The sequence below is a fragment of the Sciurus carolinensis genome, chromosome 16, assembly GCF_902686445.1.
Source record: "Sciurus carolinensis chromosome 16, mSciCar1.2, whole genome shotgun sequence".
NCBI lineage: Eukaryota > Metazoa > Chordata > Mammalia > Rodentia > Sciuridae > Sciurus > Sciurus carolinensis.
The window spans coordinates 52,597,215-52,622,133 of record NC_062228.1 but is presented as its reverse complement, the minus strand read 5'-3'; the positions used below and the strand labels follow the sequence as shown (position 1 = coordinate 52,622,133).

The following is a 24,919-nucleotide window of genomic DNA, read 5'->3' as shown; positions in this document are numbered from 1 at the left end:
CTGGCATCCCTGGGAGCAGGACCATCCTCAGCTTTTGAGGCCTCTGGAGGAGGGGCTTCCTGGGGAATGGTTATGAAGAGATTGCAACTGCAGGAGTCCATTGTTGTAGAGGATAAATTCTGAGGGCACAGTTGAAGAGTTGGAGAAGTGTGAGTAGGAAGTTTGGGCAGGCGAAACAAGAATTAAGTGGAGTGGAAGTCTAGAAAAGCCATATTCACTCCTGAAGGACTTATTCAGATGGGTATGTAATATACCTGTGGGATTTCAGGTGAGAAGCAAGGACTTAAATCAGAATTTGGGCCAGTTATTTTGATATATTAGAAAATCTTTAAACCATTGGTTCATTTATTGAATCAATTTAGTACATTAAATATATTAAATACTATACATTAACACTATTTTTAAGCCCTGGAATTACATTTGCCAACTGTAAATACCTTCTTCCCACCCTCATGGATTATGGCCTAGTGACACAAATGTCCATTTTGCAAATGATGAGAAAGTGTGGGGGGTCTTAGTGATAGAAGTCTATGGACATTTGAGAATATATAGCTGGTAGGTAGAGTGAGGGGTACTAACAGTTTATTTTTATTTATTTAATACTTGAGAAGCTTGATATAAATGGTACCTACTCTCAAGTGCAAAGGGGAGTGTTTAATAAAAGGAAGCATGAATTGATTATTGATTGAAAAACAGGAACTTAAAGATCAATTTTGGTGACATTTACGGTTCCTGACTTAGAAAGATGCTTATACAGCAGCGTTTTGCATGTAGTTTTGTGGGATTCAGGACTATGTATCCTATTCATGAACCACAGCTTAAGAACACTGAGTGATTAGTGGCAGAAGACATTCAACTTCCTAGGTAGTTGCTGTCTTTGGGTCAGCAATTAGGCATAATTACACCCGACTCATTGGTTCGCTAAGAAAATTAATTATGATGCTATATGAAAAGCCATAAGCACAGTTTATTAAACAGCAAAGGCTTGCAGTTACATCATGATTATTAGGTCTGAAAACTCTGAAAGATTAAAAGAGCAGCAATGTGACAGGTCACCCTCAGCAGTTTTTTGGATCAAAATTCCTGCCCAGTAGTCTTGGAAACAGGCTTTTTCCTGCTTAGAAGAGGCAGTCTAAGAGATCCCACTTATATGACAGTAATGACGGTGACTTTCTCCTAACTAAAAGTTCTGCCCTCTAGAAATTGAAGGGTTGCCTGAAGATGAAGGGCTCATGATAAAAGGTCACATTGCTGCTCTTTTAATCTTTCAGAGTTTTCAGACCTAATAATCATGATGTAACTGCAAGCCTTTGCTGTTTAATAAACTGTGCTTATGGCTTTTCATATAGCATCATAATTAATTTTCTTAGCGAACCAATGAGTTGGGTGTAATTATGCCTAATAGAGATGGAATAAATCACCATTGAAAGAGATTGTGAAGGGCTGAGTGCAGTGGTGCATCCTGTAATCCCAGTGTCTTGGGAGGCTGAGGCAGGAGGATTACAAGTTCAAAGCCAGCCTCATCAACTTAGTGAGGCCCTAAGCAACTTAGGGAGACCCTGTTTCCATAAAATATAAAAAAGGACTGGGGATGTGACTCAGTGGTTAAGTGCCCCTGGGTTCAATCCCTGGTACCTTCCCCCTGGCTCAAAAAAAAATTGTGAAATGACAAAAATATGTGTGTGTATATATATGTGTGTGTGTGTGTATATATATATATATACACATATATATAACATATATAAAAATATGTATATATATGTATGTATTCACATACATAGGTGTGTGTTTCTGTGTTTAGGTATATATGAATTGATAAAAATCTAGTAAAACCTGAGAATTTAGAATTCTAGTTCAGATATATATTTAGATGAGAAAACCTAAGTCTCTTCTGAATTCGGTGCTTTTAAACCTATACATATTGCTTCTCATTAAGGCTAATATTTCATCCTCTGTCTCAGGCATTAACAAAGTCCAGTCTGTGGGCAGATTTGGCCCACTGCCTGTTGTTGTAAATAAAGTTTTATTATGATATAGTTACACTCATTTGTGTAGTTATTTTCTGTAACTGCTTTCTCACTACTGCATAGTTGAATAGTTGTGATGATAGAAACTGTATGACCTACAGAGCCTAAAATATTTACTATCTGACCTTTGACAGAAAAAAGTATTTCCCACTCCTCTTCTATTAGTTTTTTTGGGGATTTGGAAGGAATTCTTAAGTGGGAATCAACATTGGTTTTTAAGGTGGAGAGAGAATAGTTTATCTTGATTTTTATCTGGCATTCCTTTTTGGGGTTGCAAAATTAGATCCAGCATCCAAAACCCAAAGGCCCCTGTACACCAATCCTGTGGACACTGATGATTTCAGGACAACTGCCAGGTTATCAGATTTTCCTACTAACATCTGTCAAACATTTCCTCCTCCATGAACATTGAAAGGAAATGATACCCAGCTGAGCAGGAATATGTGTCCTGTTTTAGGAAGAAGTGAACTTCAAAATTGTAACCGTGGACTTTACTCATGAGGAGCAGGGTACTTGGAACCCTACCCAGGGGATCCCAGACAGAAGTGTGATCCTGGAGAACCACAGGAACCTGGTGTCTTGGGGTATGTATATAATCTCCCTTAATGAAGCTGTGTCTATTTAAATGTACTCACATCCTTGTTAAGAGGTGTGGGGTTCAGCAGCCAGAATGATTTTGTCCACGCATAGGTTGTGTCTGTGCTCATTATTTCCAGTGAAGATTAAATTTTATTTGTAGGATAGAAAAAGTACAGTTTCTTGGGCTCAAGCTTATTTAGTTTTCATGATTCCTAAAGACCAAAGGCTGGGACCAAATTCTGCAGTGATTCTCTTTTGTCCCAAGCCTGGAGACCCAAAGTTCTATATATCTCTCCCCAACCATTTTTCAAGCCAGACACAATCTCCAAGTTGGAGCAAGGAGAAGAGTATAAAAAGAACTTCCAGAAGCATATGTCCTTTTGAGATCCAGACACATAGAGGCCATTATAGGTGTAGAAGGTTTGAAAAATCCCTTTAGGAGATGCCACATTTTCCCCACCCTCCTGGTGGACTGTACATAAGACCACTCTTTCTAGGTATACTCATCATTGTATTACATAATAGCCACTAAGACTTCTGCCTCTGAGCAAACCTCCATTCTCTCTTGGTTGGAATCACAGGAATCCATGAGCCATATTGGTCTATAAGATATTTAGGGAACCGGGACCATAGTGCCTCATTCCTTTTTTCTGCATTCATAAATGTAGTTTACTCAAGTATTGTTAATATAGACTATGCTAGCAAGTTTTGTGCCTCCAGAAATTTCTAGAAATGTAGCTTCTAACCTGTTTTGGTGAATATATGCCTAGCACAACTGACTGTAGGAATGCCCTCCTGTTACGTTACTGAGGATTGCAAGATGAGGTTGAGATTCTGTAGATTCTGCATAGGTGATCTTATTTTGGAATTGGCAGGTACTTGGCATTCAAAGTCTTGCTTATCCAGACAAAACTAAGGTAAAAATAGTTCCATTTGAATGCCCTATTTTACTTTTGAACTGTGGTAATTCTGTACTTACTGCTTATTTCCATCCTTTTGCTTTCTCAACCCAGGTTTTAGGTCCATAGCTGAAAACAAATCCATTTTTTTTTTTTCGTATTTTTCTTATCAGCTTTATTCCACTATTCCAGCTCTAACATTTTTGTCTAGGATGTCTTACTTTGCTTTCTTCCAGACTTGGCAACTGCACTTGGAAGAAGAGAATCGACTTCAAAACAGAGCATTTTTGATATAGAACCATCCCCTGGAGTAAAGATAGAAAGGTTGACAAGAGATGATCCTTGGCTATCTTCATGTGAAGAAGTTCATGATTGTAAGGACCAGTTGGAGAAGCAACAGGAAAAGCAAGAGAGACTTTTTCAGGAAGTGGCAGTCACTCAAAGGAAAGCTAGTATTCATGAGAGGATCTGTAAAAGTGATGAACTTGAGAAGAGTGATCTAAATTCCAGCCTTCTTTCACTCCCAGTGATACCCATAAGAAACCATTTTCATAAACATTTGTCACATATTAAAAAATCCCATCATAACTCTGTTATAAACAGTCACCAGAAGATTAACAACAGTGAGAAACTATGTGAAAATAATGAATGTGGAAAACTCCCTCAGAGCATTCACCTTATTCAGTTTACAAGAACTCAAAAAAGAGATAAGTCCTGCGAATTTAGTGACACTATTCAACCTCTTAGTCATGGTGCACCCCTAAATGTACATGAAAAAATTCATGCAGGTGGTAAAACCTTTGATTTTAAGGAATGTGGACAAGTTTTGAACCATGATATACCCTTTCATGAACAACAGAAAATTCCTGTTGAAGAGAGTCAGTTTAAATGTAGTAAAACTTCTCAGAATTCATCCCCCACTCAGAACAGGAGATATAATTCTGAAGAGAAACCTTTTGAATGTAATCAGTGTGGGAAATCCTTCAGCTGGAGCTCACATCTTGTTGCACATCAAAGAACTCACACAGGGGAGAAACCTTATGAATGTAGCGAATGTGGAAAATCCTTCAGCCGGAGCTCACACCTCGTTTCCCACCAGAGGACTCACACTGGAGAGAAACCTTATAGATGTCATCAGTGTGGGAAATCCTTTAGCCAGAGCTACGTGCTTGTGGTGCACCAGAGAACTCATACTGGAGAGAAGCCTTATGAATGCAGCCAGTGTGGGAAATCATTCAGGCAGAGCTACAAACTTATTGCACATCAACGAACTCATACAGGAGAGAAACCCTATGAGTGCAGTCAATGTGGGAAATCATTTATTCAGAGTTATAAACTTATTGCACATCAAAGAATTCACACTGGAGAAAAACCTTATGAATGCAACCAATGTGGGAAATCCTTTAGTCAAAGTTATAAACTTGTTGCGCATCAGAGAACTCACACCGGAGAAAAACCCTTTGAATGTAATCAGTGTGGGAAATCTTTCAGCTGGAGCTCTCAGCTGGTAGCACATCAAAGAACTCACACTGGAGAGAAACCCTATGAATGTAATGAGTGTGGAAAATCTTTCAACCGCAGTTCTCACCTTGTCATGCATCAGAGAACTCATACCGGGGAAAAACCCTACGAATGTAATCAGTGTGGGAAATCCTTCAGCCAGAGTTATGTTCTTGTTGTACATCAGAGAACTCATACTGGAGAAAAGCCCTATGAATGCAATCAGTGTGGGAAATCCTTCAGGCAGAGTTCATGCCTTACTCAACACCAGAGAACTCATACTGGAGAGAAACCTTATGAATGTAATCAGTGTGGAAAAACGTTCAGTTTGAGTGCACGACTTATTGTACATCAAAGGACTCACACTGGAGAGAAACCCTTTACATGTAATCAGTGTGGGAAAGCTTTCATTAATAGCTCTAAGCTTATTAGGCATCAGGCAACTCATAATGAAGAGAAATCCTATGAATATAATTAGTTTGGAAAGTTTTATCCAGAATTATTGCTTTTGCTTTTATTTTGTTTTTAATTTATTTTAAGTAAGTGGTGGGAAGAACTAGTATAAAAATTATGCATGTGGAAAACCTTTTAGTTTAACCCTTTTTTATGGTATATCTGGAAGCCCATTTTGAAGAAAGGGGGAAAGCTATGACCTACATATTTTAACTTAACAATTTCATGAGCAATGTCAGACTCGGCCCTTAGGAACATCCTGCAGATGTAATATATATCCTTTTCCTTGCAGTTAGCACTCAGACCTGAATCTGAGAGAAAACAGTGAGCTAGACCTCTTTCCCCCCAAGAGTAAATGAAATGCTAACACTATGCTTGTTGTAGAAAAGACTGAAAGAGTGCTGTAGGTTGTAAAACTTAGGCTGGATAACAGTTTTCCAGAGTATCATTCTACTACTTGAGTTCCCTGTTAGATAGTTTGGAATCTGTTTTGTATGGCACTTTGTTACAAGTGAAGATTTGTAAACATTAGGTAATTGGCCATGATATGAAATGGAAAACACAGGACCAGAATATAGAAATTTTCATTTCTAGAACCGTTATGATATTTGCATATAGATCAGAATTGAAAGGGATTATGGGTGTATTTAATTCATATTTTGGTTAATGCCAGGTCTTCTTTGTTTTTTGGGAATGTATGGTGTTTATTGTATGCTACAATACATGATATAATGAACAAAACTTTGTCAAAACAACATAAAGCATAAAAATTCCCATCTTGTTTGACCATTTAGGAAAGATGGAACAACCAGATAGCAGGGTTATCTCAGGGTTCTGTTATTCCCATTTCTCTTAGCATGAACAGACTGCTCCTTAGGGGTTGGATTCCCAGGAATATTCTTTGTTGAAATTAATTCCTTGGGAATAATGGGTAACTAGGATTTGGACCAGAAAGGGTCTGTATGAGCAGTTGAGAACACATGGGCAGTACAGAGCTTATTTTCATATATTCAAAGCAGTATAAAGGAGCACTGTTTCCAAGTGGGTTTTTCCTCTCCTTGTTTGGTGGAATTTTTTTCTCTGGAATGTGTTACTAATGTAAGTGTCCTCTCAGTGTGTGTGTGGGGGGTGGGGGGAGTGCTCGAGCGAAGTGCCCTTCACCTAAATGTAGCTTGCAAGAATGTTTTTTAGTAAAACAAATTTTGTAGGTTCTCTTCAGTTTTTAAGATTTGGTTCACATACCTTTATGACCCTTGTCCCTAAATCATGAGTTCTAATTCTGTAAATTACCATGTGCCTAAAGCCTCTGTTCTTAGATAATAACAAAATAAGTGAAGAGATGAACTGACAGCAGAGAAAAGATGTGAATTCTCTGAAGAAAAGAAGGAAAACCTAAAGTGACATCTCGTGGGGGTAATTAGTAAAATTCTGTCCCCATGAAATGACCCTAAGGAACTCTTTCTTTGAGGAATAAGCTAGAGAATTTACCAAACCTGACAGTGAAAGAAGGTCTCAGGGGACAGTTGTTGAGGGCAGGAAAACTTGCTCCCATCCCAGGAGAATTGACTCTTAGTTCCTTCATTGAGTCTTGGAGAGGGCATGAAGTTATGGAAAGCCTTAGTTTAACAGTGGGACCTAAAGAGTCTTCCCCCAAATTATAGATAAAACCAGAATTGGTGCTAAGTATAGCACCAATAAAATTTTCACTGGGCCTGTTGAATCTTACTTGGAAGGCAAGGATCCATGATTGTATTAATTAATATAAAGCCAGAGAGGATAATAATTAGACCCTGAAGATTTCAAGTTTTGGAAGTGATTTATTCCAAAGAAATTTCTTAAGTAAATGATGAAAATATTTCATCAACGAAGTGAAATTTTTAAGATTATAAAAGCATTTTGAAATGAGTGTGTGAGTGATTGTGTGTGTGTGTGCGTGTGTGTGCGTGCGTGTGCGTGCGTGTGCTGGCTACCTGGCGAGGTTGAATATGTGTCATGTTTGTGTCATAAATGTATCAGTTCTTCGGTGGTGATTTATGGTTGCCAAGTGCTTGAAGTAAAATAGATTTACTAATTAAACAAAAATGTTAGAATAATTTCTGTCATTTGCTCAATAATTTCCCTTTGAAAGAAAGGTGTGAGAATTCCAAAATGATCAATCAAAAATAGAAGTGTCAGCATACCAAAAATATGTAGTTAAACTTCTTAGCTTAAAGTTTAGGGCTAAGAAAGGGTATTCAATAACTTGATTTTAATCATACACACAGACTGAGCATCCCAATCTGAAAATCTGAAGTCCCAAATGCTCCAAAATTCAAAATATTTTGAGTGCCAACATAATGCCACAAGTGGAAAATCCCACACCTGACCTTATGTGACAAGTTACAGTAAAAATACTGGCATACTTTAAGATACTGCATAAAATTACCTAAATTGGAAAGTGTAAATTGTGAAATTGTCAGGTGTATATGAAACAAATGAATTTCATGTTTGGACTTGGGTCCCGTTCCCAAGACTCCTCATTATGCATGTACAAATATTCTAAAATCTGAAATTCGAAGTACTTCAGGTCCCAAGCAATTTGGATAAGAAATATTGAAACTCTGTACATATTTTATAGGCCAGATTTCTTTTCTTTCTCTTTGCTGGGTACAATTAGAAATAAAGGTGACAAATGTTTTTAATACCTGGATGTTAAGAAATCCTCTTCTAGAACTAGTTTTTCAAAGAGTAAATCAAAACTGAATTTGAAACTGCCTAGGAATTATCTATAACTGTACTGCACAAATAAAATATGTGTAAAAAAAAATAAAACTGCCTAGGAAGCAGGGAGATGAGTCCTTTGGCTATAAGCTTTTCTTCTGGGTCTGCATTTGGTTCACATTTTTCTCCACGACAATTTGCTTTCTGAGAGGACAAAGAACATACTACATTTGCAAGACACTTTGTGGCAGTGTGAAACCCTATGGATGTCAATTTCTGAGCTTCCTGTAGTTTTAGAAAATGTCAAGGACATGCCGTTAACCTGAATTGCTAGTTTATTTTTTATTTTTTTTTTAATTTTTTAAATGACAGTGATATATGCAGGTGATCATAAGTGGAGGTGTTGAAATTTTAATAGTTGAGGTTAAGATGAAATAGAACCACATCTATGGAAAAGCCAGAATTGTTTCCTGATGAAATTCCAAATTCATTTATCTGACATAACTGTTGTCTACTAATTGTATGAAGATTCCATTACTGATGTAGGTGTACGTATTATTTTTATGTTCTTTGGGGGTGGAGGGAGTTGCAATCCCTTTTTATAATCTCATGCTTTGATTAGATGCAAGTTTAATTTGCTGATAGTGTTGATCATCTGGACCTGTATGAACACACCAGTTCCAAGATGTGTTCCACAGAAGTTGGGCACCCAGCCAAGGTTAGTGGTGCATGCTTGTAATCCCAGTGGTTTGGGAACCAGAGGCAGGAGGATTGTGAGTTTAAAGCCAGCCTCAGCAACATAGCAAGGCCCTAAGCAACTCAGTGAGACCCTGTTTAGATAAAATACAAAAAGGGCTGAAGGTGTAGCTCAGTGGTTAAGGGCCCCTAGGTTCAATCCCCAGTACCAAAAAAATATAAAACAAAAAATTGGGCACCAAGATCACCACAGCTTCCCCATGTGGTACAGCCTCTGCCCATGCACAAGTATCCTGTGTCCCTCTACAGAAAGAGGATGCTAGGATGGGAAGATAGGCAACACTGTGTGTGGGGTGTTGTTCTTTGTTTACACTGGACAAAGTGCAGTTGTACATTTTTTTATTTAAAAGGAAGATTATTGTTTCTGACTTTAAATGAAACTAAATTGTGATTATGTATGAGACACTCAAATTGGTTAGAAAACATTGAATTAAAACTTTTTAAAGTAAAAGATGGTGACTAGGTTGCAGCAGAGTTAAGTTGTAAACAGCAACATTAGTTCACACCCTTACAGACTGAGCAGCCTCTCGGGTCACATCTTACCCTGTGGACTCATCCATTGTGCAGCAGATGATCTGGAACCAGGGCTCTGGAGAGCGGCTCACCTTAAGGCAGAAAAGTAAAACGGACATAACACTTTATGGCCATAAGTAACCTCTCAGAGACATCTGTGTCATGTGACATAAGCCCCAGGGGCCCTTGTCCCAAGCAGAGCCAGCCAGGCAGGAGCTCCGATCATTGAGAAAGCATTAGTCATGGACACATGGGTGGAGCTAGGTCTGCATAGAACCTTCGGTCTATTGTGAGATGCAGGATCAAGAGCCCTAAGGCACAAACTGGGATTCTAATAGTTTTCACAAAACATATTTTATATTGGTCAGTCCAAAGTATCCTGTGTGAAAGTTGTTAGCAGCTACTGTTAGTCTCTTTAGGAAATGAAAACTTCTCCAGACTGATTGTAAACCATGGGTGTTTTACACATTGCAAGGAGTACCTAAAGGTCTGGCTTATCGCCCCTTACTAACCGGCACTCAAGTTGGCTTCTTCACTACTTCCCTCTAGTGGTAGGTGTGTGGGCTTTGTGAGGACTCAGATGTGATTAATAAATGGACTCAACCCCCCCAAGTATTTGGTCATGGTTATTGAAGAGACAGGTAAAATATTAGACAGAGCTCTCCTTTGCTCTTTGTTAAAACTTAGTAAAAAAACAAGGATTAAAAAAAAGTTTTTAATGAATATGGCCCATCCCAGCACCTGGGGGTAGGCATGGGGCAGACAAAACATAAATTCATTATCCAGGAGACAGACCATAAAGGGGAGAAATACAGATACCAGATGTAAAGCGGCCTGAAGTACATGGCCCAGGGAAGCTTAGGGACTCAGTATCTGAATCGGGTTCCAGCTGGTTCTTTCCTGTGTGCTTTGCTTAGTCCCACTGCTTCAAGCAGTTGCTCCCGTGGTTCAAGGTTCCCACATCTCAGCCCAGGGTGTTACAACCTGATTTAAATATGTTTTCTTACAGAAAATAACCCCCCTCACTTTGGGTGTATATCCTGCTCTGTTGCTTGCTTTTTGGAACAAATCTTGCTTTCCTAAACAAATCTTTGCCCATGCCTCTTTTGACACATCCTGAAATTCCTTTCTGTGGCATAAGTGAAGAACCTGTCAGGGATGCTGGGTGTGGTGGCGCACACCTGTAATCCCAGGGTCTCTGGAGGCTGAGGCAGGAGGATCTCAAGTTCAAAGCCAGCCTCAGCAATTTGGTGAGACCCTAAACAACTTAGTGAGACCCTGTATCAAAACAAAAACATAAAAAGGGCTGGGGATGTGGCTTAGTGGTTAAGCACCCCTGAGTTTAACCCCTGGTACTACCAAAAACAAAAACGAAAAACCCTGCCAGGGCCAAGTTGAGATCCCCTTCTCCCAACAAAACCTTTTCGTTTTCATGGATGGTTCTTAAACCTTGCCATGCATCCAGAGAGGGGAAGGGAACCTTTTGTAACAGATTTGCATCCCTAGGGCCCCAGGAAATTCACACTGATTCTCTGGATCCCAGAACTACAACATGAGAACCACAGTAGCAGTTGGTTCTAAGTGTTTAAGAGTGAAATTAATTTATATTTGGCCCACAAAAGTTATAAGCTCTTGCCTTAGATTGTTCCAAATTTTTAAATGAAATCAAATGTTGGTTGGAGTCTGCTATTACACGGTGACTCGCAAGGGAGGGAGGCGTGAAGCCCCGCCCCCTCGCAGGCCCCGCCCACAGCTTCTTAACCCCACTCCCACGCTAGGTTAAGAATCCTGTCAGAGGACAGAGGCTACTGAGCGGTTTGCTGTCAGGTGCTTGGCGCATCTTAGGAACTGAAAGCAGATTGAGGACAGGGGGACAGAACACACACACACCACTACCTTCCATTTCTGGAAGGGAGCTTCAGGTTTCCCAACTATGTCTGCCTCCCAGGAAAGGTCCCCCCACCTTACCTCTCCAAACCACATGCTAGCCTCACCCAGCTGCTCTCTCCTCTCCCGGCGACTCTTCGCCTGTCTGTGTGTTCCACCCTCTCTCAGGGTTTTACCATGTGAATTTCCAACACCACCAGTATCCCACCACTTCACCTTTCACTCTCCAGACCACACTGGGCAGTCACCAAACTTATTTGGCCCTGTTGTGACTTCCACTGGGGCTTGTTAAGAATGATCAAGTTCATCAACCGTATACCCACATACTTCCATCACCAAACAAGTCACCCGCAGCCCTCAGGGGCTCGTGTCACCCAGCCACTTTCCATCCTTCACCAGATTTCTGCAAGAGTCAGTTCACGACATCCAGGAAACTCCTAGCAACTCTCAAGGTTACTGGGCGTCTCTCCCTGCAACTTTCATTTCTTCCCCCTCAGCCTCAAGATCCTCCTCCACCACCAGCTTCTCTCCAGCTTCTCCAGGTGCGGACAGTCAGTCCACCAAATCGGAAACCTTTAGTAACTCACAGACGTCACCAGAAGCTTCCCCCGTGTTTCTCATACAGCAGTGACTCCTAGATACCACCAGTGGCTCTCCATTCATCCGGTGTCTCACTGGGACGTCCCCAGGGCCTCACAGCCTCGTTCCGTGATTTTCCTTCCGTTCCTCAATGCCGGCAAGCTACCAGCCAACACGATCCAGTATCTTGCCCATTCCTCCATGTAATGCTCAAGCTCCACATCCACCTGCAGAGGAGACCCTCCTGCTCTCCACCCTCACGCATGTACCTGTTCTTCCTCTTATAACATTTTTCTCTTGTACCAGGGATTGAACCCAGGGGCGCTTAACCACTAGGCCACATCTCCAGCCCTTTTATTTATTATTTAGAGACGAGGTCTTGCAGAGTCCCTTAGGGCCTCGCTATGTTGCTGAGGCTGGCTTTGAACTTGCGACGCTCCTGCCTCAGCCTCCTGAGCCGCTGAGATAGCAGGCGCCTCTGAGTGATAACTTTTAAGGATAGAAAAGCAAGACGTCGCGAGGGTCCCAGCGATGAGCTCGAGGACACAGGGCCATCACTCCTCCCACCGATTTGGATGGACCCTCACGTACTCGCCGGTTGGACCTCAGTAGACCGCGCGCCGCAGAGGGTTCTGGGAAATGTAGTCCGGGACCTTTAGAGGCGCACACTTCCGCTTCCGGCCGGCGCCGCCTGGCGGTTTCTTCCGTTCTGGCGAGTCTGGTGGGAGACGTGGGTCCTTGTGTGTGTGGGAGGGGCGGGATGTTGGTCTTCGTTCCTCAGGATCATCGTCTGGTCTCTAGCATTGGGGAAGGGGCGGCGTGTGACCGAGGGTCGGAGCCAGGATGTTTCGACGAGCTAGAGTTTAGGAAGGAAGCGTTCGTTCGGGGAAGTGGATGCTCCCCGGACGGGATGGGGGACGCAGCCAGCGGGCAGCACTCGGCACCCCGAGACTTGGAAAGAGCAGTTTGAGGCCACTCAGCACCTCTGGCTTTGAGAGCGGCATCTCCCAGTTGAGGAGACTCGGTCTCGACAGTCGTGTATTGATGATACCCTTCAGGGTGGCAGCCCATCCCCTTGACTGATTTAAGACTTTCCTGTTCGGGAAGTTATTTCTGTAAAGAGCTGCATAAGTTGATTTCTCCTGTTGCGTATTCTTTTCAAAATTATTATGCCGTGGCCAAGTTGAAAGAGATGCTTTGCCCATGTTGTTGCTGGCTCTGGGTGTTGTAGGTTCACTGCGGCACCCAGGTTGAATTCTGCTCCCAAATGTCGCAGTGCATGGGAGAGCAGAAATCAGATCTTGAGACTCTTGATTCTCATTCTCTCCAGAAAGCCACAGTGAGTGCAGGCCTGTAGAACGCGCAGTGACGTGGACCTTTCTCTCTGGGTCTTGCAGGAAGGGAGGTCCCTTTCCTTGAAGGAAGCTGTAGGGGTAGATTACATCCATCTGGCACCCAGAGATTTCCCCGTGTTGGGAATTGTGATTGAATCATTATCTCATGGTTCATTTTGTTTCACAGCCTTGCCTTCCCAGAGAGAACTGCATTGAAGAGGAAGGAAAAAAAATAATAAAAATAAACCATTGGACTTTTGATATTAGAGCTTCAAGTGAGTAGAACTTTAGTTTCTTCTTGTTCTGTGGCCATGTCAGCTCTCTTCCCAAATGGCAGCTTGCTTTCCTGACCTCATTCTTCATCCCATGGTTTTTGTAAATGCCCTTCGAGTCCCCGTGGCTGCCTTCCTCCAGAAATGGGTTTCTTCTAAGGGTGGAGAAGTTTTCAGTGTCTTTACTTAGTGTATTCTCTCCATGGCTCCTTCTGGTGGTTCATTTGGTCAGGAAGTCACTCAGGCTTACTTTCAGGGATGTGTTAGGGAAGAAGTGATGACAGTGACCACAGTGGTATGCATCAGCTCAGGGCTTAGGTGTCAAGTGTTATGCTAGGATCTTCACTGCTGTATCCCTTGTGCCTAGAACGGCACTTAGCATATAGTAGCCCATTAGTAAATATTTGAATGAATAAATATATGTCTATTTAATTTGCTGAGCAGCTTTTATAAGTATCATTAGGCTAATGCCACAGCTGAGAATGCTGAGGCTTACAAAATAATAAGAAACGTAGTATGACCTGACCAGAAGTCAGGGGCTTTGCATTTGCACTTCCTTCTGTATGCATCGCATCTCAGTTTTGCACAGCTGTTTTATTTTCATTCTAAGAGTCCATCCTTGACACCTAATTTAATGTCCCCTGTCCCACCTGGCCACCTGTGTGCCATCTGACAGAATTTACATTCTGATCAGTAAACAGAGCTGAATCATGTTTATTTTATCTTCTTCATTCTCCTTTTTTGATCAAAGGTCTCCTTACCTGCAGACTTATTCACTCACCATAATACAAGCACCATGAGAACAAATACCCTATCTATATTATTTACTGCAGTATCCCCAGTGTTTGCTATGGTGTCCAAGATTTAGCAAAGCACTGAATGTATGTTGGTTAAATGATTGAATGCTTGTATTCTTAGGTTAGTACTGGGATGGAAGAATAACAGCAAGGATAATGATTTATTGAGGATTTTCTATGTGCCAAGTACTAGACTGTGTGCTTTGTTCTTATGTGTGTGTGTGTGTGAGAGAGAGAGAGAGAGAGAGAGAATTCTTTCAACTCTGCAACAAGAATCATTACTTCATGAAGAGAAGAACAGATTATTCAGAGGTTTATGTCACTTTTCCAGTGTTGAAATAAACTATAACTATATAGTGGCTGAGCCAGAATTTGAACCCAGGCTTTTAACAACTCCAATATTGAGAGACAAGAAAATCATATTCTTTCTTTCACTGTCTTGATTAGTAACTTCATAATTTACCTCTTTCTCTCGAAGTTCAATCCCAGACTCATATACGATTTCTCCTTCTATTTACCCTGTAGTTATTCATATAGTCTTGTTATTTCTATCTTTGCAATGACTCTTATTCCAGTTACCTCTTTATCCCGCTGCCTTTGTCCCCAGTTATATCTTTTTCTTTTCTTTTCTTTTTCTTTCTTTTTTTTTTTTATTGGTACCAGGTATTGAACCCAGGGACACTTAACAACTGAGCTAAATCCCCAGCCCTTTTTGTTTTTATATATATTTTTGGAGATAGATCTCACTAAGTGCTGAGTTGTTCAGGGCCTTGCTAAGTTGCTGAGGCTGGCCTCCATCTTGGGATCCTCCTGCCTCAGCTTCCCGAGTTGCTAGGGTTACAGGTGTATACCACTGTGCCCAGCCTGCCCCCTGTTATTCCTGTCATCCTCTTTCTGCCCCTGTTTTGAGATCTACATGATCAAGGACTATATATTTCTTGATATCCAAAGCATCTCACACATTGAGTTTCAGCACATGTGTGCAGTCTTTCCAACTAGAATGTTCGCTACATTAGCACAGAGTTCTTTTCCTATTCACCATTGTATAGCAACACATTCAGCTTCCTATTTAGCACATAATTTACTGAAGAACAAACTAGAGAATAAAATCCATTCTATTCTAAAAGTGCTAACAAAAGGATCCAGGATCCAGGTATCAGCAGACTGAGTTCAAGTTAGTTCCATTCTTTCATCTAAATAATTTTTGAATACCTGCTATGTTCAGGAGCAGACTCAATCTCAGCCTTCATAGAACTCACATTCTAGTGAGTACACAAAGATAGTGAGCAAGAAAAATAGGTGGCACATTAGATAAATTTCATGGATGAAAAGGAAACAGACTGGGCTTGGCAGTGCTGGCGGAGTGCCACAACTAGCGCCACCAAACTCTCGGGTCCAGCAAGAGGTGAAGGGGGTTTGGAAAATAAAGATTCGCAGACACAGGTCTTGAAGTTTAAGCTGGGATCAGGTGGAGCCTGCTCTCTGATGGAGATGCAGATCTAAAGAGGTACACCAGCAATCTTTATTTAAATACGTCTCATTACCAGGTTAAAGACTGTGCAACCATTATTCTTTGTATTCAGGAAAGTTAGAGAAACTAGGACATCTATGTAGCTTTCCCACAGTTGCAATCCACAGTTGCAAAGTGCAACGTCAGGCACTTTGTGTAGCGCTTAAGAAAGTTTATTGTTTAAAGTTACTATAAGGTGGGCAGGAATTGGAGAAGCAAGCTGGGGAAATGTTGTGGTTGTCTAGCATAAGAGTGCCTTTCTTCTTGGGAGCTGTGTGCCTGAGATCAAGGTTAGAACTGACAGGGCTCTTGCACAGAGCCTCCTCATGCAGGGCAAGGCTACAGCAGCTAGGCATCCTGTGCCCTTGCCAGAAACATTCCCAGGAACCGAGCATGCCACAGCCATGAGGTCATCAGAGACCCCGATCTCAGGAATGCTCTCCCATCCTCCGTCACTGCACTCAACAGCAGAGGGACTTGCAATGTAATTGGGGTAATCAAGGATGAATTTCACTTGGAAGGTGGTCCTTGGACAGGTATGCACAAGAGGTGATGGCCCTGTAGACACCTGGGGAAGAGTTGTAGGTGACGGGAAAGGCAATGAAGGCCCAGAAGCACAACTGGTCTATTAAAAGAACAGTCATGAGGCCATAGCGGCCCAAGTGGAGTGAGAAAGAGGAAAGATAAACAGGAACTCCCGAGAGTTGGGAGGCCAGCTGGTGTGGGGTCATTTGGCCATTGAAAGGTCTTTGGTGAAAGATTTTGAGAGAAGTAAAGGTTTTGGCTGGAGAATTGATATGACTTCAAAAATATGACTGGCAGCTGTGTGGGAAGTAGACTGTAGGGGCCCAGCAGCAGAAGCAGAGAGACCAGGTAGCAGGCTAGTGTGGTTATTCAGGCAGGGGAGGGTGGTGGTTTGGTTGGTGGTCAAAGAAGAATGTCAGATTCTGGTTCTGATATGAAGGTATTTGCTGATTAATTGAAAGTGAAGTTTGAGAAAGGAACATCAAGGATCACTCCAGAATATTCCGCTTGCTCATTTGAAAGGGAGAAGTACCTCTAGAAGATCTAGTACCTCTGGAGATTGGTTTTAGACATGATAAGTTCGAGATGCCTTTTAGATATACAAGTTGGCATTGAGCCCTGAGCCTTAGTTGATATTTGAAGTTATGAGACAGGATGTGTTCCTCCTGAGAGTGAATGAGCACAGATGGAGAAGGACCTCATCGACTCAATCTTGAGGTTGTCCTGACTTGTTGCGATCAGGGATATGAAGAAGGATCATGAGGAAATTTTTGTTAAACTGGGAGCTTCAGGGAACCCAGAAAGTCATAAGAAGCAGGGGCAGCTTAGCATACTACTTGAAAATATCGTCTCTGGGCCAGCTGTGTCACCATCACCCTGGAAACTTGTTAAAAATTCAGGTTTTGGGGCTTCTTGCAGGGCCACCAAATCAGAATCTTTGCAGTTGAATTCCTGCAATCTGTTTTCGTAATCTGTCGTGGTGATTTTTAAGCATGTGGAGTTTATAAAGTACAGTCACACAGATTCCTGAATATGATGTGAATTTCAGTGACATTGGCTTGGAGGCCCTGTTGTAGATCTGGCCTCTGCTCTTCCCTTTGTCCTCTGTGGAGGAAGGAAGGTAGCAGCTGCCCAGTATTCCAGGCTTGCTTCTGGAAGCAGTTCCTGGAACTAGGTCAGAGCATGAGCAGTCAGAAGGGTGCTCCTCAGAGTGGACTGCGCAAAGGTCTGGTACAGATGGTTAAAGGAAAAGTGGAGGTTTGAGCTCCTGAAGTGGTCAAATCCAGGGAGTATCTTAGAGTGAACAGCCAAGTATGTGGATCTGTTCATCTGAACTTGCCCTTGAGGCTTGACTTTCAAGAGAAAACAGGTCAGGCAAAGAGGTGAAGGAGGGACCTCATGCTCAGTGTCTGCATTGCAGACTGACCCACTCCAAGCTGATTGCAAGAGTTCTGCTGACCTGTGTCACATTTTGTTGATGGGATTGCTTAAGTGAATTCACATGACAGACCTGTACAAGGGAGAGAAGGTAAATAAAACAAGACAATCCAATTCCCTGGATGATTTAAGGATCTTAAAAGAGGTGGTTGTGTGGAAGGTGGTAACCAGCAATTTTAACAAGGTACTAGATCCCAGAGGGATCAGTTCAGTCTGGTGGTGTCAGGAGATACTTCACTCAGAAAGGGAGTTGTTGAACTAGAGTCCGTGGGCATAACTTGGCATGTTCATGAAATTGAGCAGGAAAAAAAGACTCACTAGTCTAAAGATTAGTGTTTCCTTTAATTATGAGTGTGGGCAATAAACTACATAGTATTAGCAATACCTGTGATTTTGTTTACCATCTAAATCATAGACATTTTTATATCACTCTCTAGTTGTAGATATTTGAAACTATTGTTCATACTCATTACTTTTTTTTTTCCTTTTGGGTGCTGAGTATCGAACCCAGGGCCTTGTGCTTACAAGGCAAGCACTCTACCGACTGAGCTATCTCCCCAGCCCCCATACTCATTACTTTTGAAATTACAGCAGTTAAATTTGTTCTTCATATTTAATGTGCTAAAATATGTGCTTCATTAGCACATTTTTGGTTGCATTTCAATATAACTAACTTTTTAAAGAATTCTCTGATTTCATTTTTTACATTTGAAATATTTTTTCTGAGGAGAAGTCCATGAGTATCACCAGACTACCAAGGGGATCATGGCACCAAAAAGGTTTAAAACTCTAATTTGGAAGGCAGTGACTAATCTACATCCTGAATTTTAGGATCCTTTTCAGAATCAGGGTGTGTTTTGTTTTTCACAAGCCCCACCATATTGCATTAATAAAACTTTTACATTCCCAGTTTCTCTTCAGAGGGCATAGGTTCCATATGTTTGTGGGATCTCCCAGCCTTCTGATGGGGTCCTGTGTCTCACAGTTGCTGGGCCTTCCCAGTGACATTTCTGGAACTGCCCTCAGCCATCTGCAACATTCTGGACCCTCTGCACTCTGAGCCCCTCCAGAGCAGGGACTGTACATCATAGCTTCTCAGCAAATGTCTTGGAGCCTACTGAATGAAGTTTCCTGAGGGTATGAGCCCTACTGGGGATTCTTAGCTTTGGGACCCAGAATAAAGGACTCAGACAAGGTATAAAGTTCCCTCTTAGCTCACAAGTCCCCAGACCCTGGAGACCAATCAGGGTCTAACAGTGAAGGTGAAAGCAGGTACTTCTGCCCTTAAATATCTACTGGACGTGCTTGATCAGAGTTGAGAACCCAGGAATGAAGAAGGTCTTCTGCTTCTCCAGTTTAGGAAGATGAGAGAATACATAAAATCTTTGCTGCTCTGAGAAAACCTAGGCGAAGAGACCATGGAAATTTTGACGTCCTGCCACGAGAAAAGAGGTGTGAGAAAATGAAGGGCAGTGGGCGGGAGAATTCCAGCTGGTTGTGGAGAATGGAGTGAATGGAGGGTTGCCTGGGGGAAGCAGCCAGCCTGTGACGGCACCTCCCAGGTCTCCTCAGAGTCTGAGAGGCTGAGGCAGACAGCCCACTCATGGCTCCCTCTCTTCCTGCAGCTCTTCCTTCTCAAGCCACCGCCCTTGCTCAAGACAGCCAGGACCGGAGCAAGCCCCAGGTGGGTTTTCTTTTCTTTCCAGGAATATCCCTCAGGCATCAGAGAGTAACCCCCCACCTTGATAAAAGGAAAAAGAGAAAAAAGTGCTGGGTGGGCACATCTCATTTCTGGTTGCATCGGTCCACAACAACTGTGCGAGAGCAATGGTGTGGTCCTCTTTTAGAGATGAAGAAATGAGTGGAGGATCTTGGAATAATTGAACCCAGCTTGGAATGACTCCATCTCTGCCTCTGAGCTACAGCAATAGTTTCGTGGTGGGGCCTGAGCCAGTTATACAGAGAGGCGACTCTCCAAATCATGGGTCCTCCTCCTCTGCCTGGGTTCTTCTCCCTGGGGCATTTCTCTTACTCATATATAGATATAATTATGTTCTTGGGTTTTAGTCAGCTTTTGCTGTGACCAGAATACCTGACAAGAACAACTGAGAGGAGGGAAAGTTTATTTAGAGCTCACAGTTTCAGAGGTCTCAGTCCATAGACGGATGACTCCATTGCTCTGGGGGAAGGGCCCGGCAGAGGAGAGCTGCTCAGCTCATGGCAGTTCAGGAAGCAGAAGAGGCAGGAGGCAGGAACTGGGCTGCAGGAAGAACAGCCCTTCCAGAGCACACCACAGTGACCACCTCCTCCAGCCATTCCCTGCCTGCCTACAGTTACCACCCAGCCCGCCCGTTCAAACTAGGGTGGACTGATTAGGTCACAGTTCTGATAATCTAATCATTTTACCTCTGAATGTTCCCACATTATCAGGAACTTTCAGGAGACACCTCATTTCCAAGCCATATAGCACCATGTACTATATGCTACCAAAAAATACCCCATGAACAAAGTTAAAAGATAACATTGGGACAAAAAAAGTTTTTCTCTACACCAAAATTTTAGTATCTTCATTTAAAAATTAAAAAATTTTTTTTGTTGTTGTTGTAGATGTACCTTTATTTTATTTATTTATTTTTATGTGGTGCCAAGGATCGAACCCAGTACTTTACATGTGCTGGACAAGTGCTCTACCACTGAGCCACAACCCAGCCCCAGATATCCTCATTCTTAAAAGATGGGTACAAATAAACACCTAAGCATTTTTGTTTGGGACTAAAGAAAAAGAGAAAAACAAATGATCAGTCAGCATGAAGCTATGATCAGCTCCCATTGATTAGAGTGTGGAGAAATGGCTGCATCTGCACCATCGCTGGGCCACGTTGGCCTTTCCGCATACCTGTAGTTCAATATTTCCCACTTCAGGAATTTATTTTAAGTCAGAACAAGTGTTCAGAGTGTGATTGCTGAAGCATTCTTTATAACTGTTGAAAAAAAACTTGGTAGTGGGGTTGGAGCTGTGGCTCAGTGGTAGAGTGCTTACCTGGCCTGTGTGAGGCCCTGGGATCGATCCTCAACACTGCATATGAATACATAAAGTAAAAAGATCCATTGAAAACCAAAAAGAAAAAGAAAACTTAGTAGGGTGGACTCTATGTTCACGCATCGTGTTGGTGAATTATGGTTTTATTTATCTGTCACCTGGATCCTAAGCTGCTGTCAAGGGAGATAAAGTGGATGAAAATATTAGGATGTGGAAATATGCTTTCAGTCTGTAGAGGCACATACGTTAACTTAAGTTTCCTCTAAATTGAACAAAAAAGTCAGTGCACTTGCAGAAGTTCAAGTGCATGATTCTTCATCACATGCAAGAATTTTTCCTAAAGCTTTTCCTTAAAAAGAGATTACAAAAGAATTTTGAGGTTCTGAGTCACTTTTTAAAATATGTGCTAAATTTTAAATATTGTTGGTTGACTTCTTGCTATAAGAGCTGAAGAAATGAGCATTTTTTTACTTCCCACCATCTCCTGATATTATATTGTTTTATCATTATTATCTCTTAGTTTGTCACCATCAATTCCCACAATTAAGTAACAGAGTCTCAGTTCTCTTTGTGTTAGTCATTGCTCACCACCTTTCCTTTTACTACAGTTTGTTTTATCTCCCATTTGCCTTAGGTGAAAAACAAAACAAAACAAAACACCTGTTGTTTTTTTCCCAAAGACTTGTGGTTGCTGTGTTTTCTGAGTTTTTCCTTGTCTGTTGCCTTTATGCTCAAATGGCAAATTACTAGGGCTTAAAATTCTTCATTCATACTTTCAGGAGAATATAAATTGCTTCATTTTCTTCTGGTATGAAATCTTGTGGTGGCTTCTTTGTGTGGCTTTTGCATTCATCTCTTGGAGGGTTAAATTTATTCTGTTCAGTTTTTCCAGAAAGTTCTTGGCTTGGCTGGGTGTCATTTTCATGGATCACACTCTATTTCCTTTGCTCTGTTTTATTAATATGTTCTTTTTCTGCATAGACGTCTTTTATTATTATTATTATTTTATTCATTCACTTCTCTTAAAACTCCAGTTAAATAGATAACATAACTTCTGGATCCGTCTTCCCTGTTCTTTAACTTTTATTTATTTATTTTTTTTACAATTTTCCAGGAGCCTGCCCTGCTTTCCATTTCACTGGCTTGTTCTTCATTGGTGTTTATTCTGTTGTTCATCTCTTGAGTATTTTTGTTTGTTTGTTTTTCTTTTATTTCCCCATTCATAGCAGTATCTTGTTTTTTTTTACACTTCTAAGAATTCTGATTAATTTTTTTTTCTGACAAGATTTTCCCCCTGCCTCCCCCATCAAAAAAAAAATTGGCGAATGTAGCTTTTGAGTACTGTGTATTCAGAAGCCATTTGGTTCACAACTGACGCTTGCCTCCAGCCTGACCTCACCTACTTACTCATAGTGTTAAGCCTGTGTAGTATGAATGTGTTAATAATACTAGCTCACACGCATTTTATTATACCTTTCAAAATAAGAATTTAGTACAAGTCAGATCATGTCAAAAATCTACAAAGAAAAAGTCAGGTTTCTCCTTTCAATTTTTATTCTCCCTAATATGCCCAACATTAGCAAAAATCTTTGTCATAAGAAAATAGATACACATGTCCTCATCTTAAAAAAAGTAGTGGGATGGTGTATGTTTTATATGTAGTAGGTGTTCACTGTTAATTCTGTTCAGATTATTACAGTTGTAGCACTAAAAATAGAACATACAAATGTGTCCCTATGTCCTGTTCTTTTATATATATGTATTATATATATATGTATATATATATGTATATGTAATATATATGTATATATATGTATATGTATATGTAATATACACATATATATGTATTTTTTAGTTGTAGGTGGACACAATATCTTTATTTTATTTTTATGTGGTGCTGAGGATTGAACCCAGGACCTCACACGTGCTAGGTGAGCACTCTACCACTGAGCCATAACCCAGCCCCATATATCCTGTTCTTTAGTCTTTAAGTTCTATTTTTTGTTTGTTTGTTTGTTTCTGGTACTTGAAATTGAACCCAGGGTCTTGTGCATTCCAGGTAAGCACTCTACCATGAAGCTACACCTCAGCTAGTCTTGAAATTCTATAGTATAGATTTCTAAATATTACTTAACCAAAAGGAATGTACTTCTTTTTAAAACTTTTAATGTATTATTGCCAGAGTATTTGAAAGGCATTTATAAAAATTTGTATTACTCAGTTTTTTGTTGCTGTGACCAAAATACCTGACAAGAACACCTTAGCGGAGGTAAAATTTATTTTGGCTCATGGTTTCAGAGGTTCAGTCCTTGGTTGACTGACTCGGTTGCTGTGGGCCCAAGGTGAGGCAAAGCATCAAGGCAGAAGAGTGTGGTGGAGAAAGGCAGCTCAGGACATGGTGGCTAAGAAGCAGAGAAAGTTAGTGGGGAGCCAGGAGAACCAGCTGTAATCCCCAAGGACAGGGCGGCCCCTGTGATCCACTCCTCCAACCACTCTCCTTGCCCATAGTTACCATCCAGTACTCCATTCAAATTAGGACAAATTGATTGGGTTACATCTCATAATCTGATCGTTTCACCTCTGAATATTAGCACAGGAGCTTTTGGGGGCACCCCATATCCAAACCATAACACAATTCATGTTCTTCCTATTTTCAATTCCAAGGATGTCTCAGTACTAAACACTTTGGCTGATATGATTGAGAAGAGTGCGTTGCTGAGATCTATTTTATTTTACAGTTCCCTGAACAGTAAGTGTGATAAGCACCTTGTCATGTTTATTGACTGGGCTATGTTTGTATTTTCTCTGATGTCTAATGAAATACTTTTGCTCATTTTTTTACTTATTCATTTCTTATCACAGTTTTAGTGGCTCTTTCAATAGCAGGGTTCATAATTCTCCTACCAAAAGTAAAAAGCTGTTTATTTGGTTGTAACTGAAATTATTGGCACCAAACATTAATAAACTTGATTTGACTTCCAGATTGAACAAAGTACTGTTTTCTTGTCTACTTTTCTTAGTGATCCCAAATGTATCTTCTGTGTAGTGGATGTTTGTGTTCATGATGCTTCTTCACATTTTAGGAGCCATTGACCCTCAAGGATGTGGCTGTGGTCTTCAGCAAGGAGGAGCTGGGGCTGCTGGACCCTGCCCAGAGGAAGCTATACCAAGAGGTGATGCTGGAGAACTTCAGGAACCTGGTGTCTGTGGGTGAGGGGAACTTCTGTGGGTAATTGAAACTGAGTTTATTGCAGTGTTCTTGTTCCCTGGAGGGAAGATGGATTTTGGTCTTTAAGTCCTTTTTTAAATAAAACTGAGTTTGGGCTGCTGTAACAAACTGCTGTAGACTGGGTGACTTATAAACAACAGAAACCTACTGCTCACAGTTCCAGAGTCTGGAGTCTGAGATCAGGACACCTGCATGATTTGGTTTTGGTGAGGGTCCTCTTCCATTTTGCAAAGTGCCAAGTCCTCATTGTATTTTCACATGAGAGAAAGGAGTAAGGGAGTTCTCTGAGATCTTTTGTGAGGGCACTAGTCCTGTTCATGAGGGTTCTACCTTTACACCCTTAGACCTGATTACCTCTCCCAAGCCCACCTCCTAATACCATCACATTGGGGTTTAGGATTTCAACATGAACTTTAGGAGGACCCAGACATTTAGTCCACTGCACTGTTACAAAGCAGTTTTGTTTGGCCAGTCCTGAATATTTCCCTTGTCTGCCCTTCAGAGACCTGAAGGTCATGGGATTAGGACTGCATTTTCAGATTATTATTTGCATCTCAAAAATGTGCCTAAGCCTTACATCTTTTCAGGGCAACAACCTTTCAAAACTGAGAAAGTATCGATGTGAAACAAGACAGGGAGATGTGAGCGATGGATAGAGAGACTCCAGGAGATGCATATTTAGGTGAGAACAGAAGCCTAGAGCTCCTGAAGATAAGATCCTGACTAGGCAGTGGGTGGGTGAGCAGGCGATGGCCCTATGGCTTTGTTTTCACTACTCACTTCCTGTCTTCAGGGTCCCTCATGCTTTTCAGGGAGTGGCATGCCCAGAGTGGGTCAACAATCTGTGGACTTGCCTGACTGATTAAAACAGGCAGACAACAT

At 41.4% G+C, this 24,919-nt stretch overlaps 1 protein-coding gene across 10 annotated transcripts in view; it reads left to right on the top strand.

The window, feature by feature from the left end:
* Znf180 (zinc finger protein 180) overlaps positions 1-24,113 on the top strand; it is a 36,001-nt gene extending 11,888 nt beyond the window's left edge. For 4 of the 10 annotated variants that reach the window (XM_047529018.1, XM_047529015.1, XM_047529016.1 and 1 more), the window contains 2 exons: positions 2,485-2,611; positions 3,742-9,915. In XM_047529018.1, coding sequence (XP_047384974.1) covers positions 2,485-2,611; positions 3,742-5,483 — 1,869 coding nt within the window. In that variant the 3' untranslated portion in view covers positions 5,484-9,915. Of the gene's footprint in view, positions 1-2,484; positions 2,612-3,716; positions 9,917-13,414; positions 13,503-19,117; positions 19,221-19,393; positions 19,453-23,891 lie in introns of those variants that run through there. The other 6 variants (XM_047529013.1, XM_047529014.1, XM_047529019.1 and 3 more) reach the window with 5 other exon arrangements.
* The last annotated feature ends 806 nt before the right edge of the window (positions 24,114-24,919 follow it).